This window comes from Corythoichthys intestinalis, chromosome 4 (genome assembly GCF_030265065.1).
Source record: "Corythoichthys intestinalis isolate RoL2023-P3 chromosome 4, ASM3026506v1, whole genome shotgun sequence".
Classification (NCBI taxonomy): domain Eukaryota; kingdom Metazoa; phylum Chordata; class Actinopteri; order Syngnathiformes; family Syngnathidae; genus Corythoichthys; species Corythoichthys intestinalis.
The window spans coordinates 18,583,305-18,603,696 of NC_080398.1; the positions used below are offsets into that span (position 1 = coordinate 18,583,305).

General features: G+C 38.6%; 1 protein-coding gene across 6 annotated transcripts in view; it reads left to right on the forward strand.

The window, feature by feature from the left end:
• The window catches only part of triob (trio Rho guanine nucleotide exchange factor b), a 192,518-nt gene that overhangs the window by 153,805 nt on the left and 18,321 nt on the right, over positions 1-20,392 (forward strand). For 3 of the 6 annotated variants that reach the window (XM_057835068.1, XM_057835069.1, XM_057835070.1), the window contains 14 exons: positions 430-716; positions 786-956; positions 4,482-4,577; positions 6,510-6,658; positions 6,821-6,887; positions 7,082-7,185; positions 7,254-7,323; positions 10,599-10,688; positions 10,768-10,860; positions 10,949-10,999; positions 11,190-11,267; positions 11,462-11,653; positions 11,778-11,955; positions 16,725-17,584. In XM_057835068.1, the coding sequence (XP_057691051.1) occupies positions 430-716; positions 786-956; positions 4,482-4,577; positions 6,510-6,658; positions 6,821-6,887; positions 7,082-7,185; positions 7,254-7,323; positions 10,599-10,688; positions 10,768-10,860; positions 10,949-10,999; positions 11,190-11,267; positions 11,462-11,653; positions 11,778-11,955; positions 16,725-17,584 (2,486 nt within the window). Of the gene's footprint in view, positions 1-429; positions 717-785; positions 957-3,898; positions 4,364-4,481; positions 4,578-6,509; positions 6,659-6,820; positions 6,888-7,081; positions 7,186-7,253; positions 7,324-10,598; positions 10,689-10,767; positions 10,861-10,948; positions 11,000-11,189; positions 11,268-11,461; positions 11,654-11,777; positions 11,956-16,724; positions 17,585-20,392 lie in introns of those variants that run through there. The other 3 variants (XM_057835071.1, XR_009063064.1, XR_009063065.1) reach the window with 3 other exon arrangements.

The window sequence follows — 20,392 nt, forward strand, 5'->3', positions numbered from 1 at the left end:
GGAGTATTGCACCATGAAACTGCTATGGCAGAATATAGACATATTATTCTATGAAACACAACAGTTATTTTGGCTTAAAATACAGCAGTTTATTTAAAAGAAGGGGGCAAGAGCAGAAACTGCTTTTTCGGCATTGTGTGTGTTTTCCGCCATAAGTGTTTATGCAAATGGAGTGAATTATGAATGTCGACGGAAAACAGAAAAAAATGCAGGGAGGAAATAAAACAACTGAAGCAGACTGTATGTAAATCTTTAAAAAATATATACAGTATGTGTATACGTATAACATGTACTTTATAGACAATTTACAAAAATTTGGGAAGAGTGCCTAAACTTTTGCATGCGACGGTAAACATAAATAGAAGACCACAAGGAACAGTTTTTTAATTACTCTTAATTTGTATATACTGTTTTTCCTCTCATCTTTAGATACCTTGTCTGTATCCAACAATGACACATTACAGCCAGGCTCCAGCCAAACCTTGGGCCCTCATAGCTCACCAGGACCAAAGCGTCCAGGGAACACATTAAGGAAATGGCTGACCAGTCCCGTACGGCGGCTGAGCTCTGGCAAGGCAGATGGTCATGTGAAAAAGCTGGCCCACAAACACAAAAAGAACCGTGAAGGTCCACGGAAGAACCTGGATGTTATGCAAGGTCCTCAGAAAGACTCTGACGACAGTGCAGCCACGCCACAGGATGAGACACTAGAGGAGGTGAGTAACAATAGATTTCTGTTGCTTTAATGTTGATTATGACCTGATGCGCTATCATCCCTTCACCAGCGCATGCGTAATGAAGGACTGAGCAGTGGTACGCTCTCCAAGTCTTCATCATCAGGCATGCAGAGCTGTGGAGAGGAGGAAGGTGAGGAGGGTGCTGACGCTGTCCCGCTTCCTCCCCCGATGGCCATCCAGCAACACAGTCTGCTGCAGCCTGACACCCAGGATGATAAGGTGGGAAAAAACGTACATCTTTTTTTTTTTTTTTTTTTTTTTTTTTACTAATTTAAACTCAAGAACAATAGTGGCCCACAGCAAATAGAGAAAATCCCTGGCTGACTGACGTTGCCCAAGTAAGGGCACTGTTTTTGTCAAAATAAAGCCTACCAATTCACTTTAAAAAAATCATTCCTTGGCAAAAATCAAATACTTTTGACAAAATAGACAGCAATAGGTGAGTTTTTCAGGAAGTGAAAATCTACAAAAAGGTGAAAAGGATTCACTGCATCCAGCCAAAGTATTAACTGACCTAATATACATACTATACATTACATTAATTTCATACATGTATTCAGCCATAGACTTCACTATCAGTTGACGGGAAACGGGGCGCGGGGCCGCTCCTTAAGGGGCCTATTTTCATAAACTTAAAATGAAAAACTTAAACTTAAAAAAATCTAATATTTTCAAAACCAAAGCCACTAGCGACCTAAAACCAAAACAGGCACCTCCCTTAAGCCTGAGTTAAGGCAGAGTTATGCTTCCTCGCCAGACATGCGCCGTCAAGGAAGACCCGATTTACGACCCTCCGCCAAGCCTGACGTGCACCTCCAGAATTTTGTGACTTTGTGTCACGTCGACACATATAACGTGGTGGAAATAGGCTGTGATTGGTCCGCTCAGACTGTTGCTTCTGGTTCAGCGCAAAATCACCGCCATTGTCAAACATGATTTTTCTACACTCAAAAGTGGACCAACCCGACGAGAGTTATCAACAAAGAGCAATTACGACAACTTCTACAATGTCTCGTCAAGACATTATGAAGATTGCCAAATGGCAAGCAATTTGTGGGAGGAGATTGCTGAAAATATGGGGCTGGAGGTCAGCCAGCGATTGAATAAAAAAATGGAAGAACCACCGAGACAAGTATGTGTGTGTTCGGAATCGAATGGCCACACAAAGCAGTGACCCAGTCGGCCAAAAACTGCCAGCTTTTTATCACTTTGTCGTATTTTTGGTTGGTGCACTTCATCATTTATTATGTGCATAAGTTTGCTGTGAGTGTGACTTATTTACGTGTCACACTTCAAGTATATGAAGAATAAAGCACATGTTTGGTATCAAAAGAGTTGATGTTTAATTTTCAACAACAGACATTTTACACTCGATACATCATCACTGATTGAGAGTGCCTCGGTGCTTTTATGATAACGTTAACATCAAGGCTTCCAACGTAATTTGGGAAGTTCCATAGCCACCAGAAATCTGCTATGGCTTCCCACTGACTGGTTGTAGGACATGGCAAACAAATCGGGCTGGAGGGCTTTGCAGAACTCGGACAAAACGCTGGACGCAGTGCTCGACGCCAGTTTGAAGCTGGCCACCACAGCTTGCTGGTTTCCACCCGAGGCTAGAACTCTGTGCAGCATCAAAAGTCGGACAGACCGCCTCGAAACAGTCTTCTGCGTCGCCTGTGCCTCAACATTTGTATGATCAACATTTATTCAATGTTGATGAGTTGATGATCCACATTCAAGCGTTCCATCTTGTATTGTTTATTTTTTTCGCTGTTAAACTAGAGGAAGTCGACAATACAAACACAACGCCACACCCTTCTTGTGGCTTGGCGGTGAATTACAGAGCAATGCGTTCCCTCACCGCAGAGTTATCGAATGCGCATTGACGCCGTCACTTTGCCATCACCGCAACGCAGGAGCATATATGAGTCTCCATGAGCAGCTGCATCAAAAAATTCCAAGTTGTTCCCCAGTAAGATCACAATTAATTCTTTTTATATAAGTATAACAAAATTTAAAATGGATATGAAATTCTCAGATTCTATGCTAGATGCACAAAAATCACCAAATGCAGAGATAATCACCTATATTTTCAGGATCAAAACATATAAGTTTTTTGCCCGAAATAGCAACTTTTTTTTTCTTATTTAGTGTAGTTTTCAACAGCTAATAAAATACTCAATTTTCACATCAGAAACTTAATACTCACGGAAAGCAATGCAGAATCATCTTAATTTTACTCAACAAAAGCAAAATGTGCATTTATGTATATACATTCACAACTTATTTAGGTTGAATTCCAATGTCACTATTGCCTCAGCACGTCTTGCCAGCTATCTGGCCCTCGACATTTTTAGATTGAAATGTGACATAATATAAAACACTTAAAAGCCCCCCCAAAAAATTGTATGGACGCAGAAATGTTTAAATTACAATTTTTTTTTTTTTTTGCCCAAAAACGGGCAGTTGGCCGAAAATTGTCTGATTGTTTGAATCTAAAGTTACGCTACTGTGTATGGATACAAAATCCAACATGGCGGCCATCACAAAACAAAGAGCTTTTTCAGTTGAAGATTCTTGTAAATAAATGTGTAAATCCTAGAATCTCTATAGATACGAATGTAAAAGAGTCTAGATTCTTGGTTAAAAGCACACCAAAAAAAAACAAAAACAAAAAACGGGCAGTTATCTTTCATTTTACGTAAATATTTCCAGCTAAAGTGTTTTTTTCCCCATTCATTTCATTTTTTAAACAACGTTTCAAAGTGCATGCATGGTGCTATTTTATAGAATCATTACCTTGAATCCTCGACCAAAACACTCATGAGACACTCCTGCCTGCTTGTATGCAGTAAAACATTTGTCCTCTTTCCACCTAAATCCGGCATTAGAACACAACGTGTGTTTGAGTTTATCGGTGTGAAAGATCACAACGCTCTGCCTGGGCCAGCCCCCTACGGGAAGCCGTGGCATAATGTCTGTCGAAGGTGTCTCGTCAACTGATAGTGAAGTCTATGATTTCAGCCCAATTTTTTTCTTTCTAAAAAAATATCTACAGTATATCTACCTATCCATTGATAAATGTAAATCTTTTACACTAATCATGTTTCCCTTTTTCCCCTCTTATTTTCTCAATGATGGCATGTTTTGTATGTCAGCATTATGCTGATTTTTGTTCTGCCTCTCTTCTTTCCCAGTTTCCCTATCTTTCCATGTAAAGAAAAACACCTTCATTGCCAAACCTTTTGTACATTTTCTCAACTTTTCCTTTTATGATTGCAACTATATGTGATTCCCTTGGAAAGTTTCTTTGTGCAGTATGTGTTTGCTAAAGAGAATACTCCTTTAAGCAGTGGAGAGGCTAAACCTTTGCCTGCCTCAAATTGGACCTGTCCATTTGTGGAGTATTAAGCAACACTTATTTCTCATTACTCGCCTAATGAGTGTTAAAACAACAGTTCAATCCAAGAGCATGCCCTTGACCTCAAACCAATCCATGTTTCCCCAAAATCAGCCTGTGGGTGGCTCCAACCTGGCCCCAATTTAACCTTTTTATTAGGAACTGCATACCCACCAAGTCCTTTTTTGAACATGTGGCGTTTCGGGGGACAAAGTCTCCACTGGTGAGCGAGCCTGATCACAAACACAGACATTAGTAGCCAAAGTGTCTGCATGGCCTCTCTAGCATGATTATTGCTACATTTGTGATATCACCCTGAATTACTTGTCTTTTTTGTCCAGTCTGCGTCCCGACTGTCTGGTCGGCCTAGCAGCTCAGAGACGCCCAGTGCTGCTGAACTGGTCAGTGCCATAGAACAACTGGTCAAAAGCAAGATGGTAAGAGAAACAATCTCACATTCACTTATAGAGGCGTGCGAAATTTCCGATTCTTAGATTATTTGCGATTCGGCCGTGGAAGATTCGAGAACGATTCACAAACATCCAAATTCCAATTACTGAATTATACCAGGTAAAGCGGAAATAAAACACAGTCAGTGCAGTCTTCAGGACGCAATGAGGAACGGACCGAGAGTAAATATCATGTTCAACTCATGCCGCTCAATAAAATAAAAACAATAATACCTGATTGCGGCCGTCAGCCGCTACAAACAGCGCCCAATTGCTAGTTGCTACAAACATACGGCAACATACGGCTATGGTAGATATCACATATATCTAGAACTAGATGTGAAATGACAGACGACGGCCGTGTTAGATCATATACCAAGAACTAGATGCTACATATACCAAGAACTAGATGCTAGTAAACAGGCGCCACCTCAAAGCAGTAGACTTCTCTAGAAGATTCTGTTGTAGCGAACTTAATTACTTTGTATCTTAAAAAAAAAAAAAAAAAAAAGTCTGTAAAATCTTGACTTGAATCTATCTTTAAATGATGAAACAGTTTTAAAACTTTCACGTCGAAGATAGACAGAAGGGAAATTATATAACGGGAGCATTTTTAACAACTTTAACGGTTGATTCACATTAAATTAATTGAATGTAGTTTAAAGCTGCTGATACAGAAAGGGGACTTGAGTATTTTATTTACTGTTTTTAACAGTTAACTTGATCCTGAAAGAGTAGGATTTTTGAACAATTTTGGAACTAGTGTACAAAAAATTAAAAGCTGGGGGGGTTGTGGTGCATCAATAATTGATTTATAATCGAATCAGAGCCTGTGAATCGTAATCGAATCGTGCCCAAAGATTCCCACCTCTATATTTACATGTGGTCAGGTTTTACGTGGTATAGGGGAGATTGATGCATGCACACTTTGCTTGGGTGTTGTTTAACAGAGACACGGTGTCCTACCAGTCATTCTGACTCACGAAGGCCAGCTGTCCTCTTTTCAAACAAAAGGATATTGACTCACCATTTTCCCCCAGGACGTTTTCTCCCTGGATGGACAATATATGTAAAAAAAAAAAATGTGTTTACCTGGACTTTACAAACAAAGCTTCGTTTTTTTTTTTCTTTCTCTAGACCATGAAGTTGAACAAAGTTGTGTATATGTGTGTGTATTCCTCTCGGTATATATACAGTGTATCACAAAAGTGATTACACCCCTTAGAAACTACGTACATCCCTAAATGTCCAAATTGAGTACTGCTTGTCATTTTCCCTCTAAAATGTCACGTGACTCATTACAGGAGTGCTGTCAAACATTGCTGCAGAGACTGAAGGGGTGTACTGACTTTTGTTGCCAGGGGTTTAGATATTAATGGCTATATTTTGAGTTATTTTGAGGGGAAAATGAATTAACTCTATTATATAAGCTGCACACAGACTACTTTTCATTGTGTCGAAGTGTCATATTGTCAGCGTTGTTCCATGAAAAGATATACTTAAATATCTGCTGAAATGCGAGGGGTGTACTCACTTTTGTGATACACTGTACATCTTCATCCTTATTTTATAGACTTAGTTTGACCCGAAACAAAAAAAAGACATTTAACAAATATTTACTGCCTATCTAGGATGTAAAATCGTAAATTTTGAATATCACCTCTAATTTTAACAAAACCACATTTTTACATTTTTGGTTATTTTTTCATTTAGTTTGGACCCGCGCAACACAAATAAAATGATTACAAGCCAGGAACATGGCTTTTTTGTAGCATGATATTTTTAACTGATTCTGGTGATTAAGTTAAGTCAAAAGAAATACCTTTTCCATCACTATCTTGATTTACGCGTTAACCTTTTTAAGCACTGTGGTAATCGCATATTTTTTTTCTATCTCCATTCATCTCACACACTCTTCAGTCACTGGAGGATCGTCCCAGTTCTCTATCTGTGGAGCAAGGTGACAGCAGTTCTCCTTCCCTAAACCCTTCTGACAACTCCCTCCTCTCATCCTCTTCGCCCATGGAAGAGTTGGACGAACGCAAATCCGGCTTCCTCAAGAGAAGACAGTGAGTTACAAGCATGTACCTTGTTTTCCTTTTCAGCATACAGAGCTTTGCAAAAGTGAGTTTTGCAGATGTGTGCTTGTACTGAACATTTCCTTCCTTGCTGCTATTACCGTAGTTCATTTTATTTGTATCTAATAGAACCAATTCCTTTTTGTTTTATAGTTATGTCTTATTAGAGTTGGTGGAGACTGAACGAGACTATGTCAGAGACTTGGGATCAGTTGTGGAGGTAATAGAACATTACATATGAATCTACACCTGCAGTCCTAAGTTTTGAGACTTTTTCACCATTCAGTATATAGTGTATGAATAAGGACTTCAGTTTTTACTATGTGTGTTGACAAGACTACATTCAACGAAAACTATGTAAACCTGTGGGATACTACCTAAAGTGTACCTAATCTTGCATTATAACTCCTCTAGGGTTACATGAGCAGAATGAAAGAGGAAGGTGTTCCAGATGACATGCGAGGAAAAGACAAGATTGTCTTTGGAAACATCCATCAGATTTATGATTGGCACAAAGAGTACGTAGTGTATGTAAGAGTTCTTGAAAGATGCTAAAATAATGTGTTTTCTTTCTGTGTGGCCACAGTTTTTTCTTGGGAGAGATTGAAAAGTGTTTAGAGGATCCTGACAGACTTGCTTCTTTATTTGTCAAACAGGTAAACAGCTCTTCTGGATATTCTTTCCACATAAACTTATTTTGTCAACAATATGAAATTGTATATATACCGTATTGGCCCGAATATAAGACGACCCCGATTATAAGACGACCCCCTCTTTTTCAAGACTTAAGTTTGAAAAAAAACTTTTTGAACACCAAATTAATTTTTATACAGAAACGACCATGGAAAGCTTTTCTCTGACTGAGCATTTTTTAGGCGATCTTTTTGAGCTCTCCATCTCCGTACATTACACTCTGTGACACCATATTTCACAGCCGCTTTACAGTTGTTTGAAGACACCGCCTCATTTATCACCATCAACTTGAAGTTTGCGTCATAACTTCTCCTCAGCTGCCGGTGTTCTGCCAAAATGTCCTACATCGGCGAAACGTCTACATTAGTCGAATTTGACACCTAAATTACTACCGTGCGCTCTAAACTTGTTTTGTTTAGATGCATACAGGAATAACGTACTAAAGAAATGCCTGCAGAAAATACTTAAATGTAGTTATGTCAAATAAGGACGATTTAAATACGCTACGTGACTAATGTGGTCAACTGCTTCAAAGCTAACACAAAAAAACACAATGGTTAAAAGTATGAGAGGGTAATACATGCAAAAAGTATCTTTGAGGCTGTGAAAAGGTTCTAAATAACTAAATAAAAACAAAAATAGTGAGTACTCGCCGCTTCCAACCGATGTGCGCATGCGTGTGAATGCATATGCAAGCGCCCTGAGCATTGTGTAGGACGTTTCGCCGCGTAGTAAGGAATGGCCAAACACCGGTTAACCTGGGCAATCTTCGACCCACTTTTCTCCAAATTGTCGCGAAGTTTCTCCATTTTCGGTTATCTCTTCTATTACCGGTATTTTCTTCTCTTTTCCTTCTTACCACTTTCTTCTTCGTGTCAGGGGTTCGCTTTGGCCACCCGAGTCGCGTTCAGCATTCGATTCATTGATGACTGGCGCCATCAAGCGTCGTGAATGGGTATATGTCTAGGCCGCAGTTTTTTTTTTTTTTTTTTTTTTAGACCGCAGTTATAAGACGACCTTCTCTTTTTCAATCTTATTTCAGTGCAAAAAACATCGTCTTATATTCGGGCCAATACGGTAATTCAAGTGCATTTCATCATGCATCCTAATTACTGGTAATCAGGATACAATATTTTTAGCTGTTTCAATAGAAAAGTGAAGCTAACATAGATTCACCCAATACAAAGTAAAATATTTCAGTCATTTATTATCTTGATTATTAAAGCTGACATCATTGCTTAAAAAAAAAAAAAAAAAAAAAATGGGGGAAAAAAAAGCCCACAACACACAAATGCACAACACTCACAGGCTAAAAAAAAAAAAAAATTGGGGAAAAAAAAAGCCCACAACACACAAATGCACAACACTCACAGGCTAATGTTCTTTGTACACAGCCAAAAACAAGTTCAAACGCTCATCAATTGTAAAAAACAAAGAAACATTACATAACACAGATTACCCACCTGGTCGACCGTTAACTTTCGCTTTCTCCCATTCTTTCCACTCACTTCCCGCTACGTCACCGCACCCCAGTCTGATCGCCTCTTAAAGGACCCGCGCATAGTTACGGACATTACAGTATGATCAACATTTGTTGTTTAATGTTGATGAGCTGAAGATCCACAACCAAGCGTTCCATCTCTGTTGGCATTGTTGTGTAACCAGAAGAAAACTAGAGGAAGTCGACAAGAGCCCCCCAAAACCTTACAAACACAACGCCACACCCCTCTAGTGGCTTGGCGGTGAATTACAGAGCAACGCATTCCCTTGCCGCAGAACTATCGAATGCTCTTTGACGCCATAGGGTCTAAATCGTCGCTACGCCGTCACTGCAACGCAGATGCATAACTTAGGCTTTATCCACGCGAGACCTCTGACTGCTCCTGTATGGAAGCTTTATTGAGCGACAGTCCAGCCAGACCCAACGCTGCCACCAGAGGGCAGTGTGTCCTCCACCATTAAACAAAATACAATACTTTTGAAGGGATTTTGAATTTTTAAAGTGTTCATTCCGATTTATGCAGATTTTTTAAAAAATTGGTAACACTTTACAATAAGGGTCCCTTAATTAACATTAGTTAATGCATTTTTAGACAATAACTAATGTTTAAGTAACATTGCAATAATTAACATTACAATAATTAATATAATTGATTATCTAACATTAATATATTAATTAACATGAGTTAATGCATTAACTAATGCATTAGCTAATGCATAACAGACAGCAATTAATAGTTTGGTAAAATTAAAAATATATATAAGCCTATATAGGGTTAGAGTTTAGGGTTAGGGTTTGTTAACTTAGCATTCATAATTTCATAGTTAAGGGACACATGTGCTACACTTTACAGTAAGGGTCCAAAAAACATTCAGTCATGGTTAATAAAGGTTAAGTAATACTTATGAGGTATGTTCAAGTGAAATAATACCATACTAAAGGTTAGGTTAGCAGCACCCAAGGACTCACGGAGCAATGTTTCTCATTTTAAAATAACATATTCGCTTACTAGTACCAGTATACATAACTATTTATCAATGCACTAATGTATATGTGAAATAATGTTAAGGAATGTATTATACATATTATATATTATAACCTAATTTTAAGTATGGTATTATTTCACATGAACGTACCTCATAAGTATTACTTAACCATTATTAACCATCACTGAATGCTTTTTGGACCCTTATTGTAAAGAGTACTACATGTGTCCCTTAACTAATTATAAATGCTTAAGTTAACAAACCCTAACCCTATATAGGCCTATTTTTTATTTCATTTTACCAAACGATTAGTTACTGTCTGGTTATGCATTAACTAATGCATTAACTCGTGTTAATGAGTATATTAATAAATGTTATATAAGCAATTATATTAATTATTGTAATGTTACTTAAACATTAGTTATTGTCTTTAAATGCATTAACTAATGCATTAACTCATGTTAATTTATATATTAATAAATGTTAGATAAAGGATTAAATGAATGATTGTCATGTTACTTAAACATGAGTTATTGTCTAAAAATGCATTAACTAATGTTAATGAAGAGACCCTTATTGTAAAGGTTTACCAAATTTTTAAATTGTAAATCAATTCATATTACATATTAATGACTTTTTAAAATGAACTGAGAATAAGGAACTTTTCTGACTTTTGAAACTTACTTTTCTCACGCCTGCAATTTGTATATAATTTGAATATTTTTTTCTTTTGTCGTCTTCTTCACTACAGGAGCGCAGGTTTCACATGTACATCGTATACTGCCAAAACAAGCCAAAATCGGAGCACATTGTGTCAGAATACATTGACACTTATTTTGAAGTAAGTGTTTTTTTTTTATTTTGTTTATGCATTGTTCTGAACAAGTGGGTGATTTCATCATTGTACTACCTTTAATCAGGAGCTCAAGCAGCGATTAGGTCACAGGTTGCAGATCACTGATCTGCTTATCAAACCTGTCCAGCGCATAATGAAATACCAGTTATTACTAAAGGTAAATACAACTTAAATATTTATTTCAGTAACACCTGTGACATTTTTTCAACACTCATGTTGTTATCTGTCCATGTTTATATTAATAGGATCTTCTCAAGGTTTGTAAGAAGGCTGGAATGGATTCCTCAGAGCTCGAGGTAATACTAACTGCTCAGGTTCACCCTTAACACAATAATGTAATAACAGTAGCCACTTAAACCGAACTTGATGAAAGCAACAATAATTTCCTGTTTAAGATTTAAGGTTATGGGTGAAACGAACAACACAAAGTAGTCTTTCCTGCGCCTGTGCTCTTAAAGTGTGTTTTTATTTCTTGTTTTGTTTTAGAAAGCTGTAGAGGTGATGTGTGTTGTCCCTAAGCGCTGCAACGACATGATGAATGTTGGCCGCCTTCAAGGCTTTGATGTAAGACTGCTCTCAGAATAGTTTACTTGTCTCTATATGTCGGCAATATAAATTTACAGTACAAATTCTCATGTTATAAATTACCACTAGGTGGCTCTGTGTACTAACATATATGGCCTTCCCTTCTACTTTAATTCACTTTTTCTTCATTTCCTTGTATCTGCTACTTACACTTTTCTGATTTTATCTTTTAGGGGAAAATTGTGGCACAGGGCAGATTGCTCCTGCAAGACACTTTCTTGGTTTCAGACCAGGATGGGGGACTTTTGTCAAGAATGAAGGAAAGGAGAGTCTTTCTTTTTGAGCAGATTGTTATATTTAGTGAACCCATAGAAAAGAAAAAGGGCTTCTCTACTCCTGGCTACCTCTTCAAGAACAGCATCAAGGTTCATATACGGCTACAAAATCTATATTTATTCTTATGATTATAGAATGCATAGAGTTTAATAAGAAAACTAAAGTCCTTAAATATTGCCTGTCCCTTTCCTGTATGCTGATGCACTGTCACAGGTGAGCTGGCTTGGTCTGGAAGAAAATGCAGAAGACCACTGCAAATTCACACTAACCTCCAGGTCATCTAGTGGCAATGTGGAGAGGTATACCCTCCATTCAGCAAGCCCTGGAGTCAGTCAGATCTGGCTTCACCAGGTCAGCCAGATTCTGGAAAACCAGCGCAATTTCCTTAATGGTGAGAAAATGATTTGAAGATTTCCTGAAATTTTGCGTTCAGACAGAATGTTAATTAACTCTGTAGGGTGCAGTAATGTTGCTCTCATGTTCCGGATGTCAAAAGCTGAAGCATTCTCTAATAGAAGCACTTATGATTGAGAAAATAGAATAGAATATGAATGAATAAAAGTTAATGCCTTTTTCTCTACAATTATTTTTCTTCCACCTGATATCTCTGTGGAATTACCTTTCAATCAAGTGCCCGCCTTATTCACTTCAGCTAAATTGTTTACAAAAAGAGCTCAAAACTGGCATATGCCTGAACTATGATACATTGCACTATATATTTTTTTAAAGCCCAGTGCAATCATGTAAGAGGAAATTTTACAGCAAAACCAATGCCCAGATATGAAAAATATTCAATAAATTCTTCTACAATTGAAACCTGTTTTGAAGTAATACAGTGGCATAGTTTTTCAAAGGCTTTTTTTTTTTTTTTTTAATCAGTCTCACGGGTCGTCAGCGACAAATGGTAAATCAATTGGCGCAATCGGGTACTCGGCAATTTTCAGCGATGATGTCAGCTAAGGGAGACGAATGTTGAAAAGTGCAATTTACGATCATTTAGTAATTGATTAATCTATCGATTAGTTTGTTTGAATAATCAAGTAATCGGATTACGAACATTTAATGCGCTGCAGAATACGTTTTAGGATTTGTAAAACAAATAAACAAGTGTTTATGAATTCAAAATACAATTCCTCAGTGTTTCATCAAACAATGCAGCATTGCACTTTCATTCCACAAGAGCAATAAATGCATTTAAAAATCAATGAAAATACATATGCTTGGAAATTTAAAAAATACATTAATTAAAAAAAAGAACAATTGGCTAACTTGCATAGCAAATGTCCACTAGCTTAAATGCTATAAAATGCTAACTTATTTTTGTTACAAAGTTTTTAACAAGTCGTTCAAACACATATTCCCACAAAACCCTACTAAATATACTTATAAGCTAAATAAACATTAACTGAAACAAAAACATACCTTATGTTGGAAGCAGCTGGATTCAGCCATGTTAGATGGGGTTTTGGCATATTCACTGTCTGCAACAAAATGCCGAACTATTGCATTGTTGGTGGATGCAAGAGTGTATGAAACAAAGATTTAGAGATTTCAAAGTATGGATTTTTAAAAAAAAAAAAAAGGATGCACTTAGATGTGGGTGGGTGAAATTTGTGTAGCAAACACATAGCGATTTTCATTAAACTGGACCCAGGGGCTGTGGTGACGCGAGGCGAAAAGACGGGCAGGTGAACAAAGCATTTTTGTCATCCATTACCGTATCTTGAATATTGCTTGAATATTAAAGAGTTTTTAGGAGATGCGAACCAATTTTCCAAAATGTTGACGTCAATTTCTGCAACTTCTCTCTCATCACCGTCGGTGATCACATCGTCTGCTCAAGGTTCCGCCTTCGGCTCATACATGTACAGACCAATAATATCGGGAAGATTTCCATCGTCATCAATTCATTTGTCGTCCTCAAAATCATCTTCTACGAAAACATTTTTATCTGATTCAATGTCTGAATCGCTGAAGATAGATGGGTTGTCCGACGATTGTGCCGTATTAAGTGGGTTAAAATATCCATGTTGATATAACTTTGGATCTATCCACCTGCCTCTGTCCATTGCTAAGTTTAACGTGGAAGCCAAAAAATAATCCACATGCTGCCATTGGTTGTAGCGTCTCCCGCCGGGCTCAGCCTGGGTATCGATTGCAACACAGCCAGCGCCTAGTGAAAAGGTAGCCCTGAGCGTACGACCGACACTAAAGGCGTCTGTGCGCAAACTAGGCCTGAACGATATATCGTTTAAACATCGCCATCGCGATGTGCGCATGCGCAATAGTCCCATCGCAAGGACGTGCGATAGTTTTTTCATTTCATTTTTTTAAATCCACAAACGTTTGTTTTGAGCAAGGAGCGAGAAAGAGAGTGCACAGTCTCTCATTCTCTCCAGCTCGCAGTCATCGGCTCCTCCCCCTCCCCTGCTAGAGCGGAGTGGAGGGAGGAGGGGCCGAACAGCAGAGCGGAGGGAGGAGGGGCCGTTTTCAAAGTGAAAGCAAGCAATCAAGCAGCACGTTGAATAGGGAAGACTGTCTCCAAAAGGAGTTTTGGAAGTATTTTGGCTATCGACAAGAATATAAGGAACAAAAAACAGCCCTGTTGACAGTGCCTCGCCATGGTTGCCTCAACAAGAAGTAATCCGTCAAACATGTGGGACCATTTAAAACGCAGGTATCTATGCATTCCTGCTACGAGCTTCCCATCAGAGGCTTTTTAGTACAGGTGGGAACATTGTTACGTGCCAACGTTGTTGTCTCAAGCCTGCAATGGTGGATAAACTAGTAGTCTTGGCCAAAAACCTATGAGACCCAGTTGAGAATTGCTGAGCAAGGAAGGTGTACGATATGCAGACAAATACATAAATTTGGGAGTTAAAATGGTTCTGTTATTCATCAGTTATTTGCTGTTATTCAGTTCAATTATTTACAAGTTCAATTGAGTTTCTGTTTCTTTTATATTTAAATTAACTGTAAATCGTATTTTTCAAATAACTATAGTACAGCTGCACATAAAGTTTTGATACTTAATATTTTTTAAATATTTTTACAACTTTGTTGCAGTTTTGCAGTTCTATATTGTTATATTTTGTGTAAACAACTCAGGGGACTAATGCACTTGCACTTTTATTTGACAGATTTAATATTTAAGTTCAAATATGTTGACAACTTTATTGTTTTACTGAGGTTCTTATTTATTGTTATAGTTTGTGAACAACTCTTATTTGTCATATTTAATATTTTTGTTCAAATATGTTTACAACTTTGTTGTTATTTTACCGAAGTTGTTATTTATTGTTATATTTTGTCAAAAACTCAGGGGACGAATGCACCTGCTCTTTTATTTGTCATTTAATGTATTTGCTGCTGTTGAAGTGTCAAATATTGTGTTCAAGAAATTATCTATTTTGTGCAGACATGGCTTCCTGGATCCCTTCATAATAATACAGCAATCTTAATCATTCACAAATGAAACCGTATTATATGAATAGACTGTGGTCACGGTGTGTCATGCAAAGTATTTCCAAACAGCTATTCAAGTCATCTAGTGAATATTTCTTTAAAATTATATATATATATATATATTTTTTTTTACTATCGCAATATAATATCGCAATATATTGCACACCTAAAAAAAATCGCAACAATAGTTTTTTCCAATATCGTTCAGGCCTAGCGCAAACTATCACAGTTGGGTCCGCATGTAGCGCTTAGCTTGCGCTAATTATGAGTTTAACGTAGGAAAAAAATCATAAAACCAAAACGGTATGTAAGTGAACAAAACAGAAAATACAAAACCGAAACAGTTCAATACATCCACCTGATCCATAACACCCTTTGTAATCAGTCTACCAAGTTGTAAGTACTGGTTTGTGGGCATACATCTATCTCCCTTTGCTGACATCACACCGCCTAGGAAACAATGTTTGGCCACTCTGATGAATTGGTCATTTGTCTTTGGAACTCCTGTGGTGTGCGCAAGAAAAATCAGCTTTTCTTCAATAAGGCTGGAAAATATTTAATCGAGGGTGGCAGTTTATTTCTGCATACAATACAAACAAACAAAATTATTATAAAATTACTCTCCCGCAGACCACATTTTGCACCCAGACCTCAAGTTTGGGACCCCTGGTCTACAACATTAAGCAAATCTAAAATATTGGGGCAGCACTCGGCATGTGCCGGTGTAATATTCTGACGGTTTTATAACCTTAAGCCAAAATACCACGTTTTCACGTTATTACAGTATTGCAATTACAGCTCCAAAATGTGTTACCTTGAGATATTTGGTTTGAAAAAAAAAAAAAACTTTTTTCCATTGAACACGATTTTTATCAAAATATTTTAGCAAATTCGAACATACGTATAATGTTAAGTTGAAATAAACAAAAATAAATAAATCACTGAAATATTCTAAGTAAAATTAAAATAAATGCAGTCGTGAGCCTAAACCCACAGCCACAGCCCAACATTATTGCCATCACAGCAAAAATGATTGAATTATTTTCCATAAAAAGCAAGTGTGTATGACTCGTTTCATGTTTACATTATACACACACTGTATCTCAACACAGACAGTTACCACAGCTAGACACACTAAACACGGTGGAATTGCCTCTCGTAGCTGATGGGAAACGTTCATGACTGTGTTTACTAACCTTTGATTTTGTATAAATGCAAAATCCTATTGGAGGTATTGCCTCCTCGGCAGCCGCGCTCCGCAAACATGTTTTACATCTCTGTTGGCCCTCCTCCTCTAAGTCGAGGCCGTGCATAACTTTTCTGTAGCCGAAGTATTCCCATACCAGTGATTTCGTTTTCTTCGATGGGGGAAAAAGTCCAGGGAAAAAAATACCTACCGGTAATATCGTAGGGACAGTATGACAGAATTTTTTTTGCAATTTTGAAACCTTGATGTTTTCATACCATGGTACACCTTGTAACTTGTAATTGTCACATATCTAGGCAGCACATTCTCATATTTTCAGAGGAGGAAGTGGGCATTACTAGGTACTGTACATTTCCTCATATACATGGAACGTTGCTTCCAGACATAAAGCATTTTTACATTTTAGTATTTTAAACTGGAAGCTGTTGTTTTACTCAAATTCTGAGGAAGAAGCATTACATGACTCACCCTTTTTTTCCCTCCCACAGCTCTGACGTCACCCATTGAGTACCAAAGGAACCACGTGAGTGGCAGTGGGCCTGGGGGTCCACCCAATAGTAGCAGTACAGGAGGCCTTCCCGGAGGAAGTACCTCCACCTCTGGTTTAGGAGGTGGCGGCGGTGGCTCCGGAGGATCAGGAGGCAGCTCCACTTCACTTTGTGGCCCACGCTCCAGACCGTCAAGAATTCCTCAACCGTCCTCCCGCCTACCCCAGCCCGTCCACCACCACCACCACCCAGGCCCTGAGGGGCCTGACAGATCAGCAGGTATGTGGTCACCCAGCCAGCCCCAGTCCAATCCCGCTAGCCTGTATTCAGACACCGTCTCAAATGGCAAGATATTAAATTCTGAGGTCTACAAAATGGAGGTGCCAGATGGTAGTGATGGAGAAAACTCTAATAACAGTAGCAAACCACTAGGTAGCTTGGAAAAAGGAGTCAGGCAGGGTCCAGGAGGTTGTGAAGAAACCCAAAAACCTCAACCAGTCGCTGTCCCACAAATGGCTGTCGCACCTCTGCATTTGGGCCTTAAGAATCATCGAGTCAAGACAGTCTCACCTCTGGTTTCACCCCAGTCTCCTGGAAGTGTCAAGGAAGCTTTTGTCTCCACCAGCCAGTCTCACAAAGGCAACTCTTTCTGGGGTACAGTCCCGTCAGTGCCTCCTTCTCCTAATAGCCGACCAAGTTCCTGCCTTGGTGATGGTATTGGTGGAGGGGACTCATTCAGCAGAGGGAGCCACGGGATTCCTGCTCATCATCGCAACTCCACCCACAGTAAGGATTTAGACCGCGTGAGCACATGCTCCTCCACCAGCGAGCAGTCCATTCACTCCACCCAAAGTAACGGGGTAAGACGACAAATCGGCGTCACGGCTTCTCACCTTCACTAACCCCGCCTTAACTGACTGACCGCAGTCAGTCAGCTCGCCGCCACATCTGAGAACAGCTTGCAACGACTACTACACTGGGGATTAATGGCTATCCGAGTGCACTAACTTCACAGTGAATGTGTGTGAGACCAACATGTTGATCTTGTACTAACAGAGAAAGTCTTAGGTCATAGAGAAGCTGTTTCCGCATAGTTTTCTCTTTGAGCTTTTTTCCTGTTGGCCAACATTTTAAATGCATCTTCTTTCTTTCATCTAATTTTTCCATGGATGGCTCCTGTGAAAGAGAGTGTATGTAAATCTAAAGGGGAAGCACACCTCCAGGAACTCGAGTGACTAATGCTACTGTACACTTCAACTGTTCCTTTTGGCCACGTCAGCTCCTTTTGCCCAAAACATTGTGCAACGTGGCAAAAAAAAAAAAATGCTCATTACTCAAAGCCTATTCCCGTCAACATGATACACTGAAAACCTGAGGCCTGCTGGGTCCCGGCTGCTCAAAGGAACACTTACGTTTTGGCACTTAGTTTACCACAGATGAAAGTACAGTGCATTTACTGCTGGCAACATCATGTTTCTCACAGACTGTTAAGGCTTCTGCGACTGAAACCTACTCTCCATTGCAATGCATTGACAAAGTCAAACACGACAGATCGCATCCTAGTTTTGTTATGCCCTATTGCGTATGGTTAACTTTACTTGCATGTTTTCCCCGCTGAACTGCAAGTTTATCATACGCACTGTGACTGCATGTTGACTATTTAAACATCTCAATGATTATGGCCTCTCACTTTTGCCAATCCCATACTGCTATTTTCTTAAGATTATACTTTTTTCGTCCTAAATTGTGGGTGCCTTGGCCAACAGGGACATAGTGTCAAGGGTGTAGGTTTGCATAGAGACGATAGGGACATAACACTAGTAACTTTTTAGGATGCTCAAACTGTCCCCGGCAACTTTTAAGCCACCTTATTTGCATTCTAAAATGAGTTCAGTTATATGGGTAATTTAGATCATCTTCTCATATGTTGTAAGGATAAAATAGACACTACCATTATTAAGTGAACTATTTACATTATGTTCAGACTTACATTTATTATTATATTAAACGTTTTTGGGCCAGCACAAGCCACTGTAAATAATGTAAAAAGATGTTAATGTTGTGGAGGTGGGGGAAACACCACTAATTTTGCTACTAAAATCTGACCTGCATCAGATTTAGCATAGCACTAATCTGTATGAACTTGCTAACCTGCAAAACTACTGCAATTAGGCCAGCCTTCACAAGGAACAACAAATTCAAGCTAGCCGTCCCTCATTTAGATCAATTTTTGCCTTATGTGCATTACCGTAATGCAACACTGTGGCTTTAGAGTGCAAGTCCCAAGAATGGGTCCGCTTTAAAGAGACACTGACAGGAAAATAAACTGACTTGGGGAAAAAAAATCTGTGAAATGAAATGACACATCAGAATTTCAGCAGCGTTCTTTGGTTGGGGTCTTGGGGTAGTATAGTAAGCCTCAGATGTAGATCGGTCCGTAGATATCTCAGATTTTTTTTTTTTTTCATGATTTTTTTCCCAAATCACTTTTATATTACAATCCCCCAGAAGTGGAATCATTCTTGGATAGCTCCCTGTTTTTTTTTGTTTTGTTTTGTTTTTTTTTTTGGAATGAAGGGACTTACACTTCAAAATGTTTCTTTAGTATTTTTTGAAAGCATAATCGAACCTTGTATCACACGAACCAGAACACATAAAAGTTAGTCAATACACATTTAACCCTAACCCATTTCGCCTATCAATTTATTAGGTTCATATTGGTAAGAAATGTATCCCTGACCCCCGTCTTATTAATGTCCTGTTCCCAGCAAAAAGTGTACATGCAGGTTATGCTTTTATATCGTCCCTACCAATGTTGAGACCAAACCTACGCCCTTGCATAGTGTAAACATAGTCAAACCCTTAATAAACAAACATGACGAGCTCGTCAATACTTCCCTCTTCTTGGCCTTTCTGTGACTTGTCTTTTCTGACTAATTTTGATGTTTATCACCAGAAAACATCATTTGTTTTTTTAACTGCCATTTACCATAAATTCTGAGACAAGATCAGTACTTCTGCTTTACACTCAAAACCTGCCGCTGTAAATTAAATACAGATCGTCCCTGGGTTACGAACAAGTTGCGCGTAAATTGGAATTAACCCTTTAAATACCCCTAAATACCCTCTAAATCTCAAAATAACTATCCAAAAATATGTAGTATACGACATTGTACTGTTTCCAAGACATTGGAGTTAAGTCCTAGCCAGACAGCGAGCTACACTCCGAAATGACGATGTCAGACGTCCTTTTAGTTTGCTGACTTTATTCAGCTGTTCATGACGTCAAAATTTGCAGAATGAAACTAAATAAAAATGAAATTAAGTCAGTTTCATCTTCAATAACAGCAATTCAAATTTTCGTTTATAACTAGCTGCTGATAGAGTAATAACAATCCATACAAACGATTGGCATGTATCAGTTAGCGTCTGAACATCATCAAAAACAATCACATAAACTTGCCCCAAGTATTCCACCACAATTTAAAACGCACAATTAACAATACAAAAAGTGCTAAATACACGTGATGCCTCTGTGGATGCTTCACAAGCAACAAATGTGCGCGTTTTTTTGCACATTTTTTCCCCCCTCGCTTTCTCTCTCTCACTCAGCTGCGTGACTTCTTCGTGGGAACAATTGTGCTCCTCTTTGTGTGTACATGTACTCT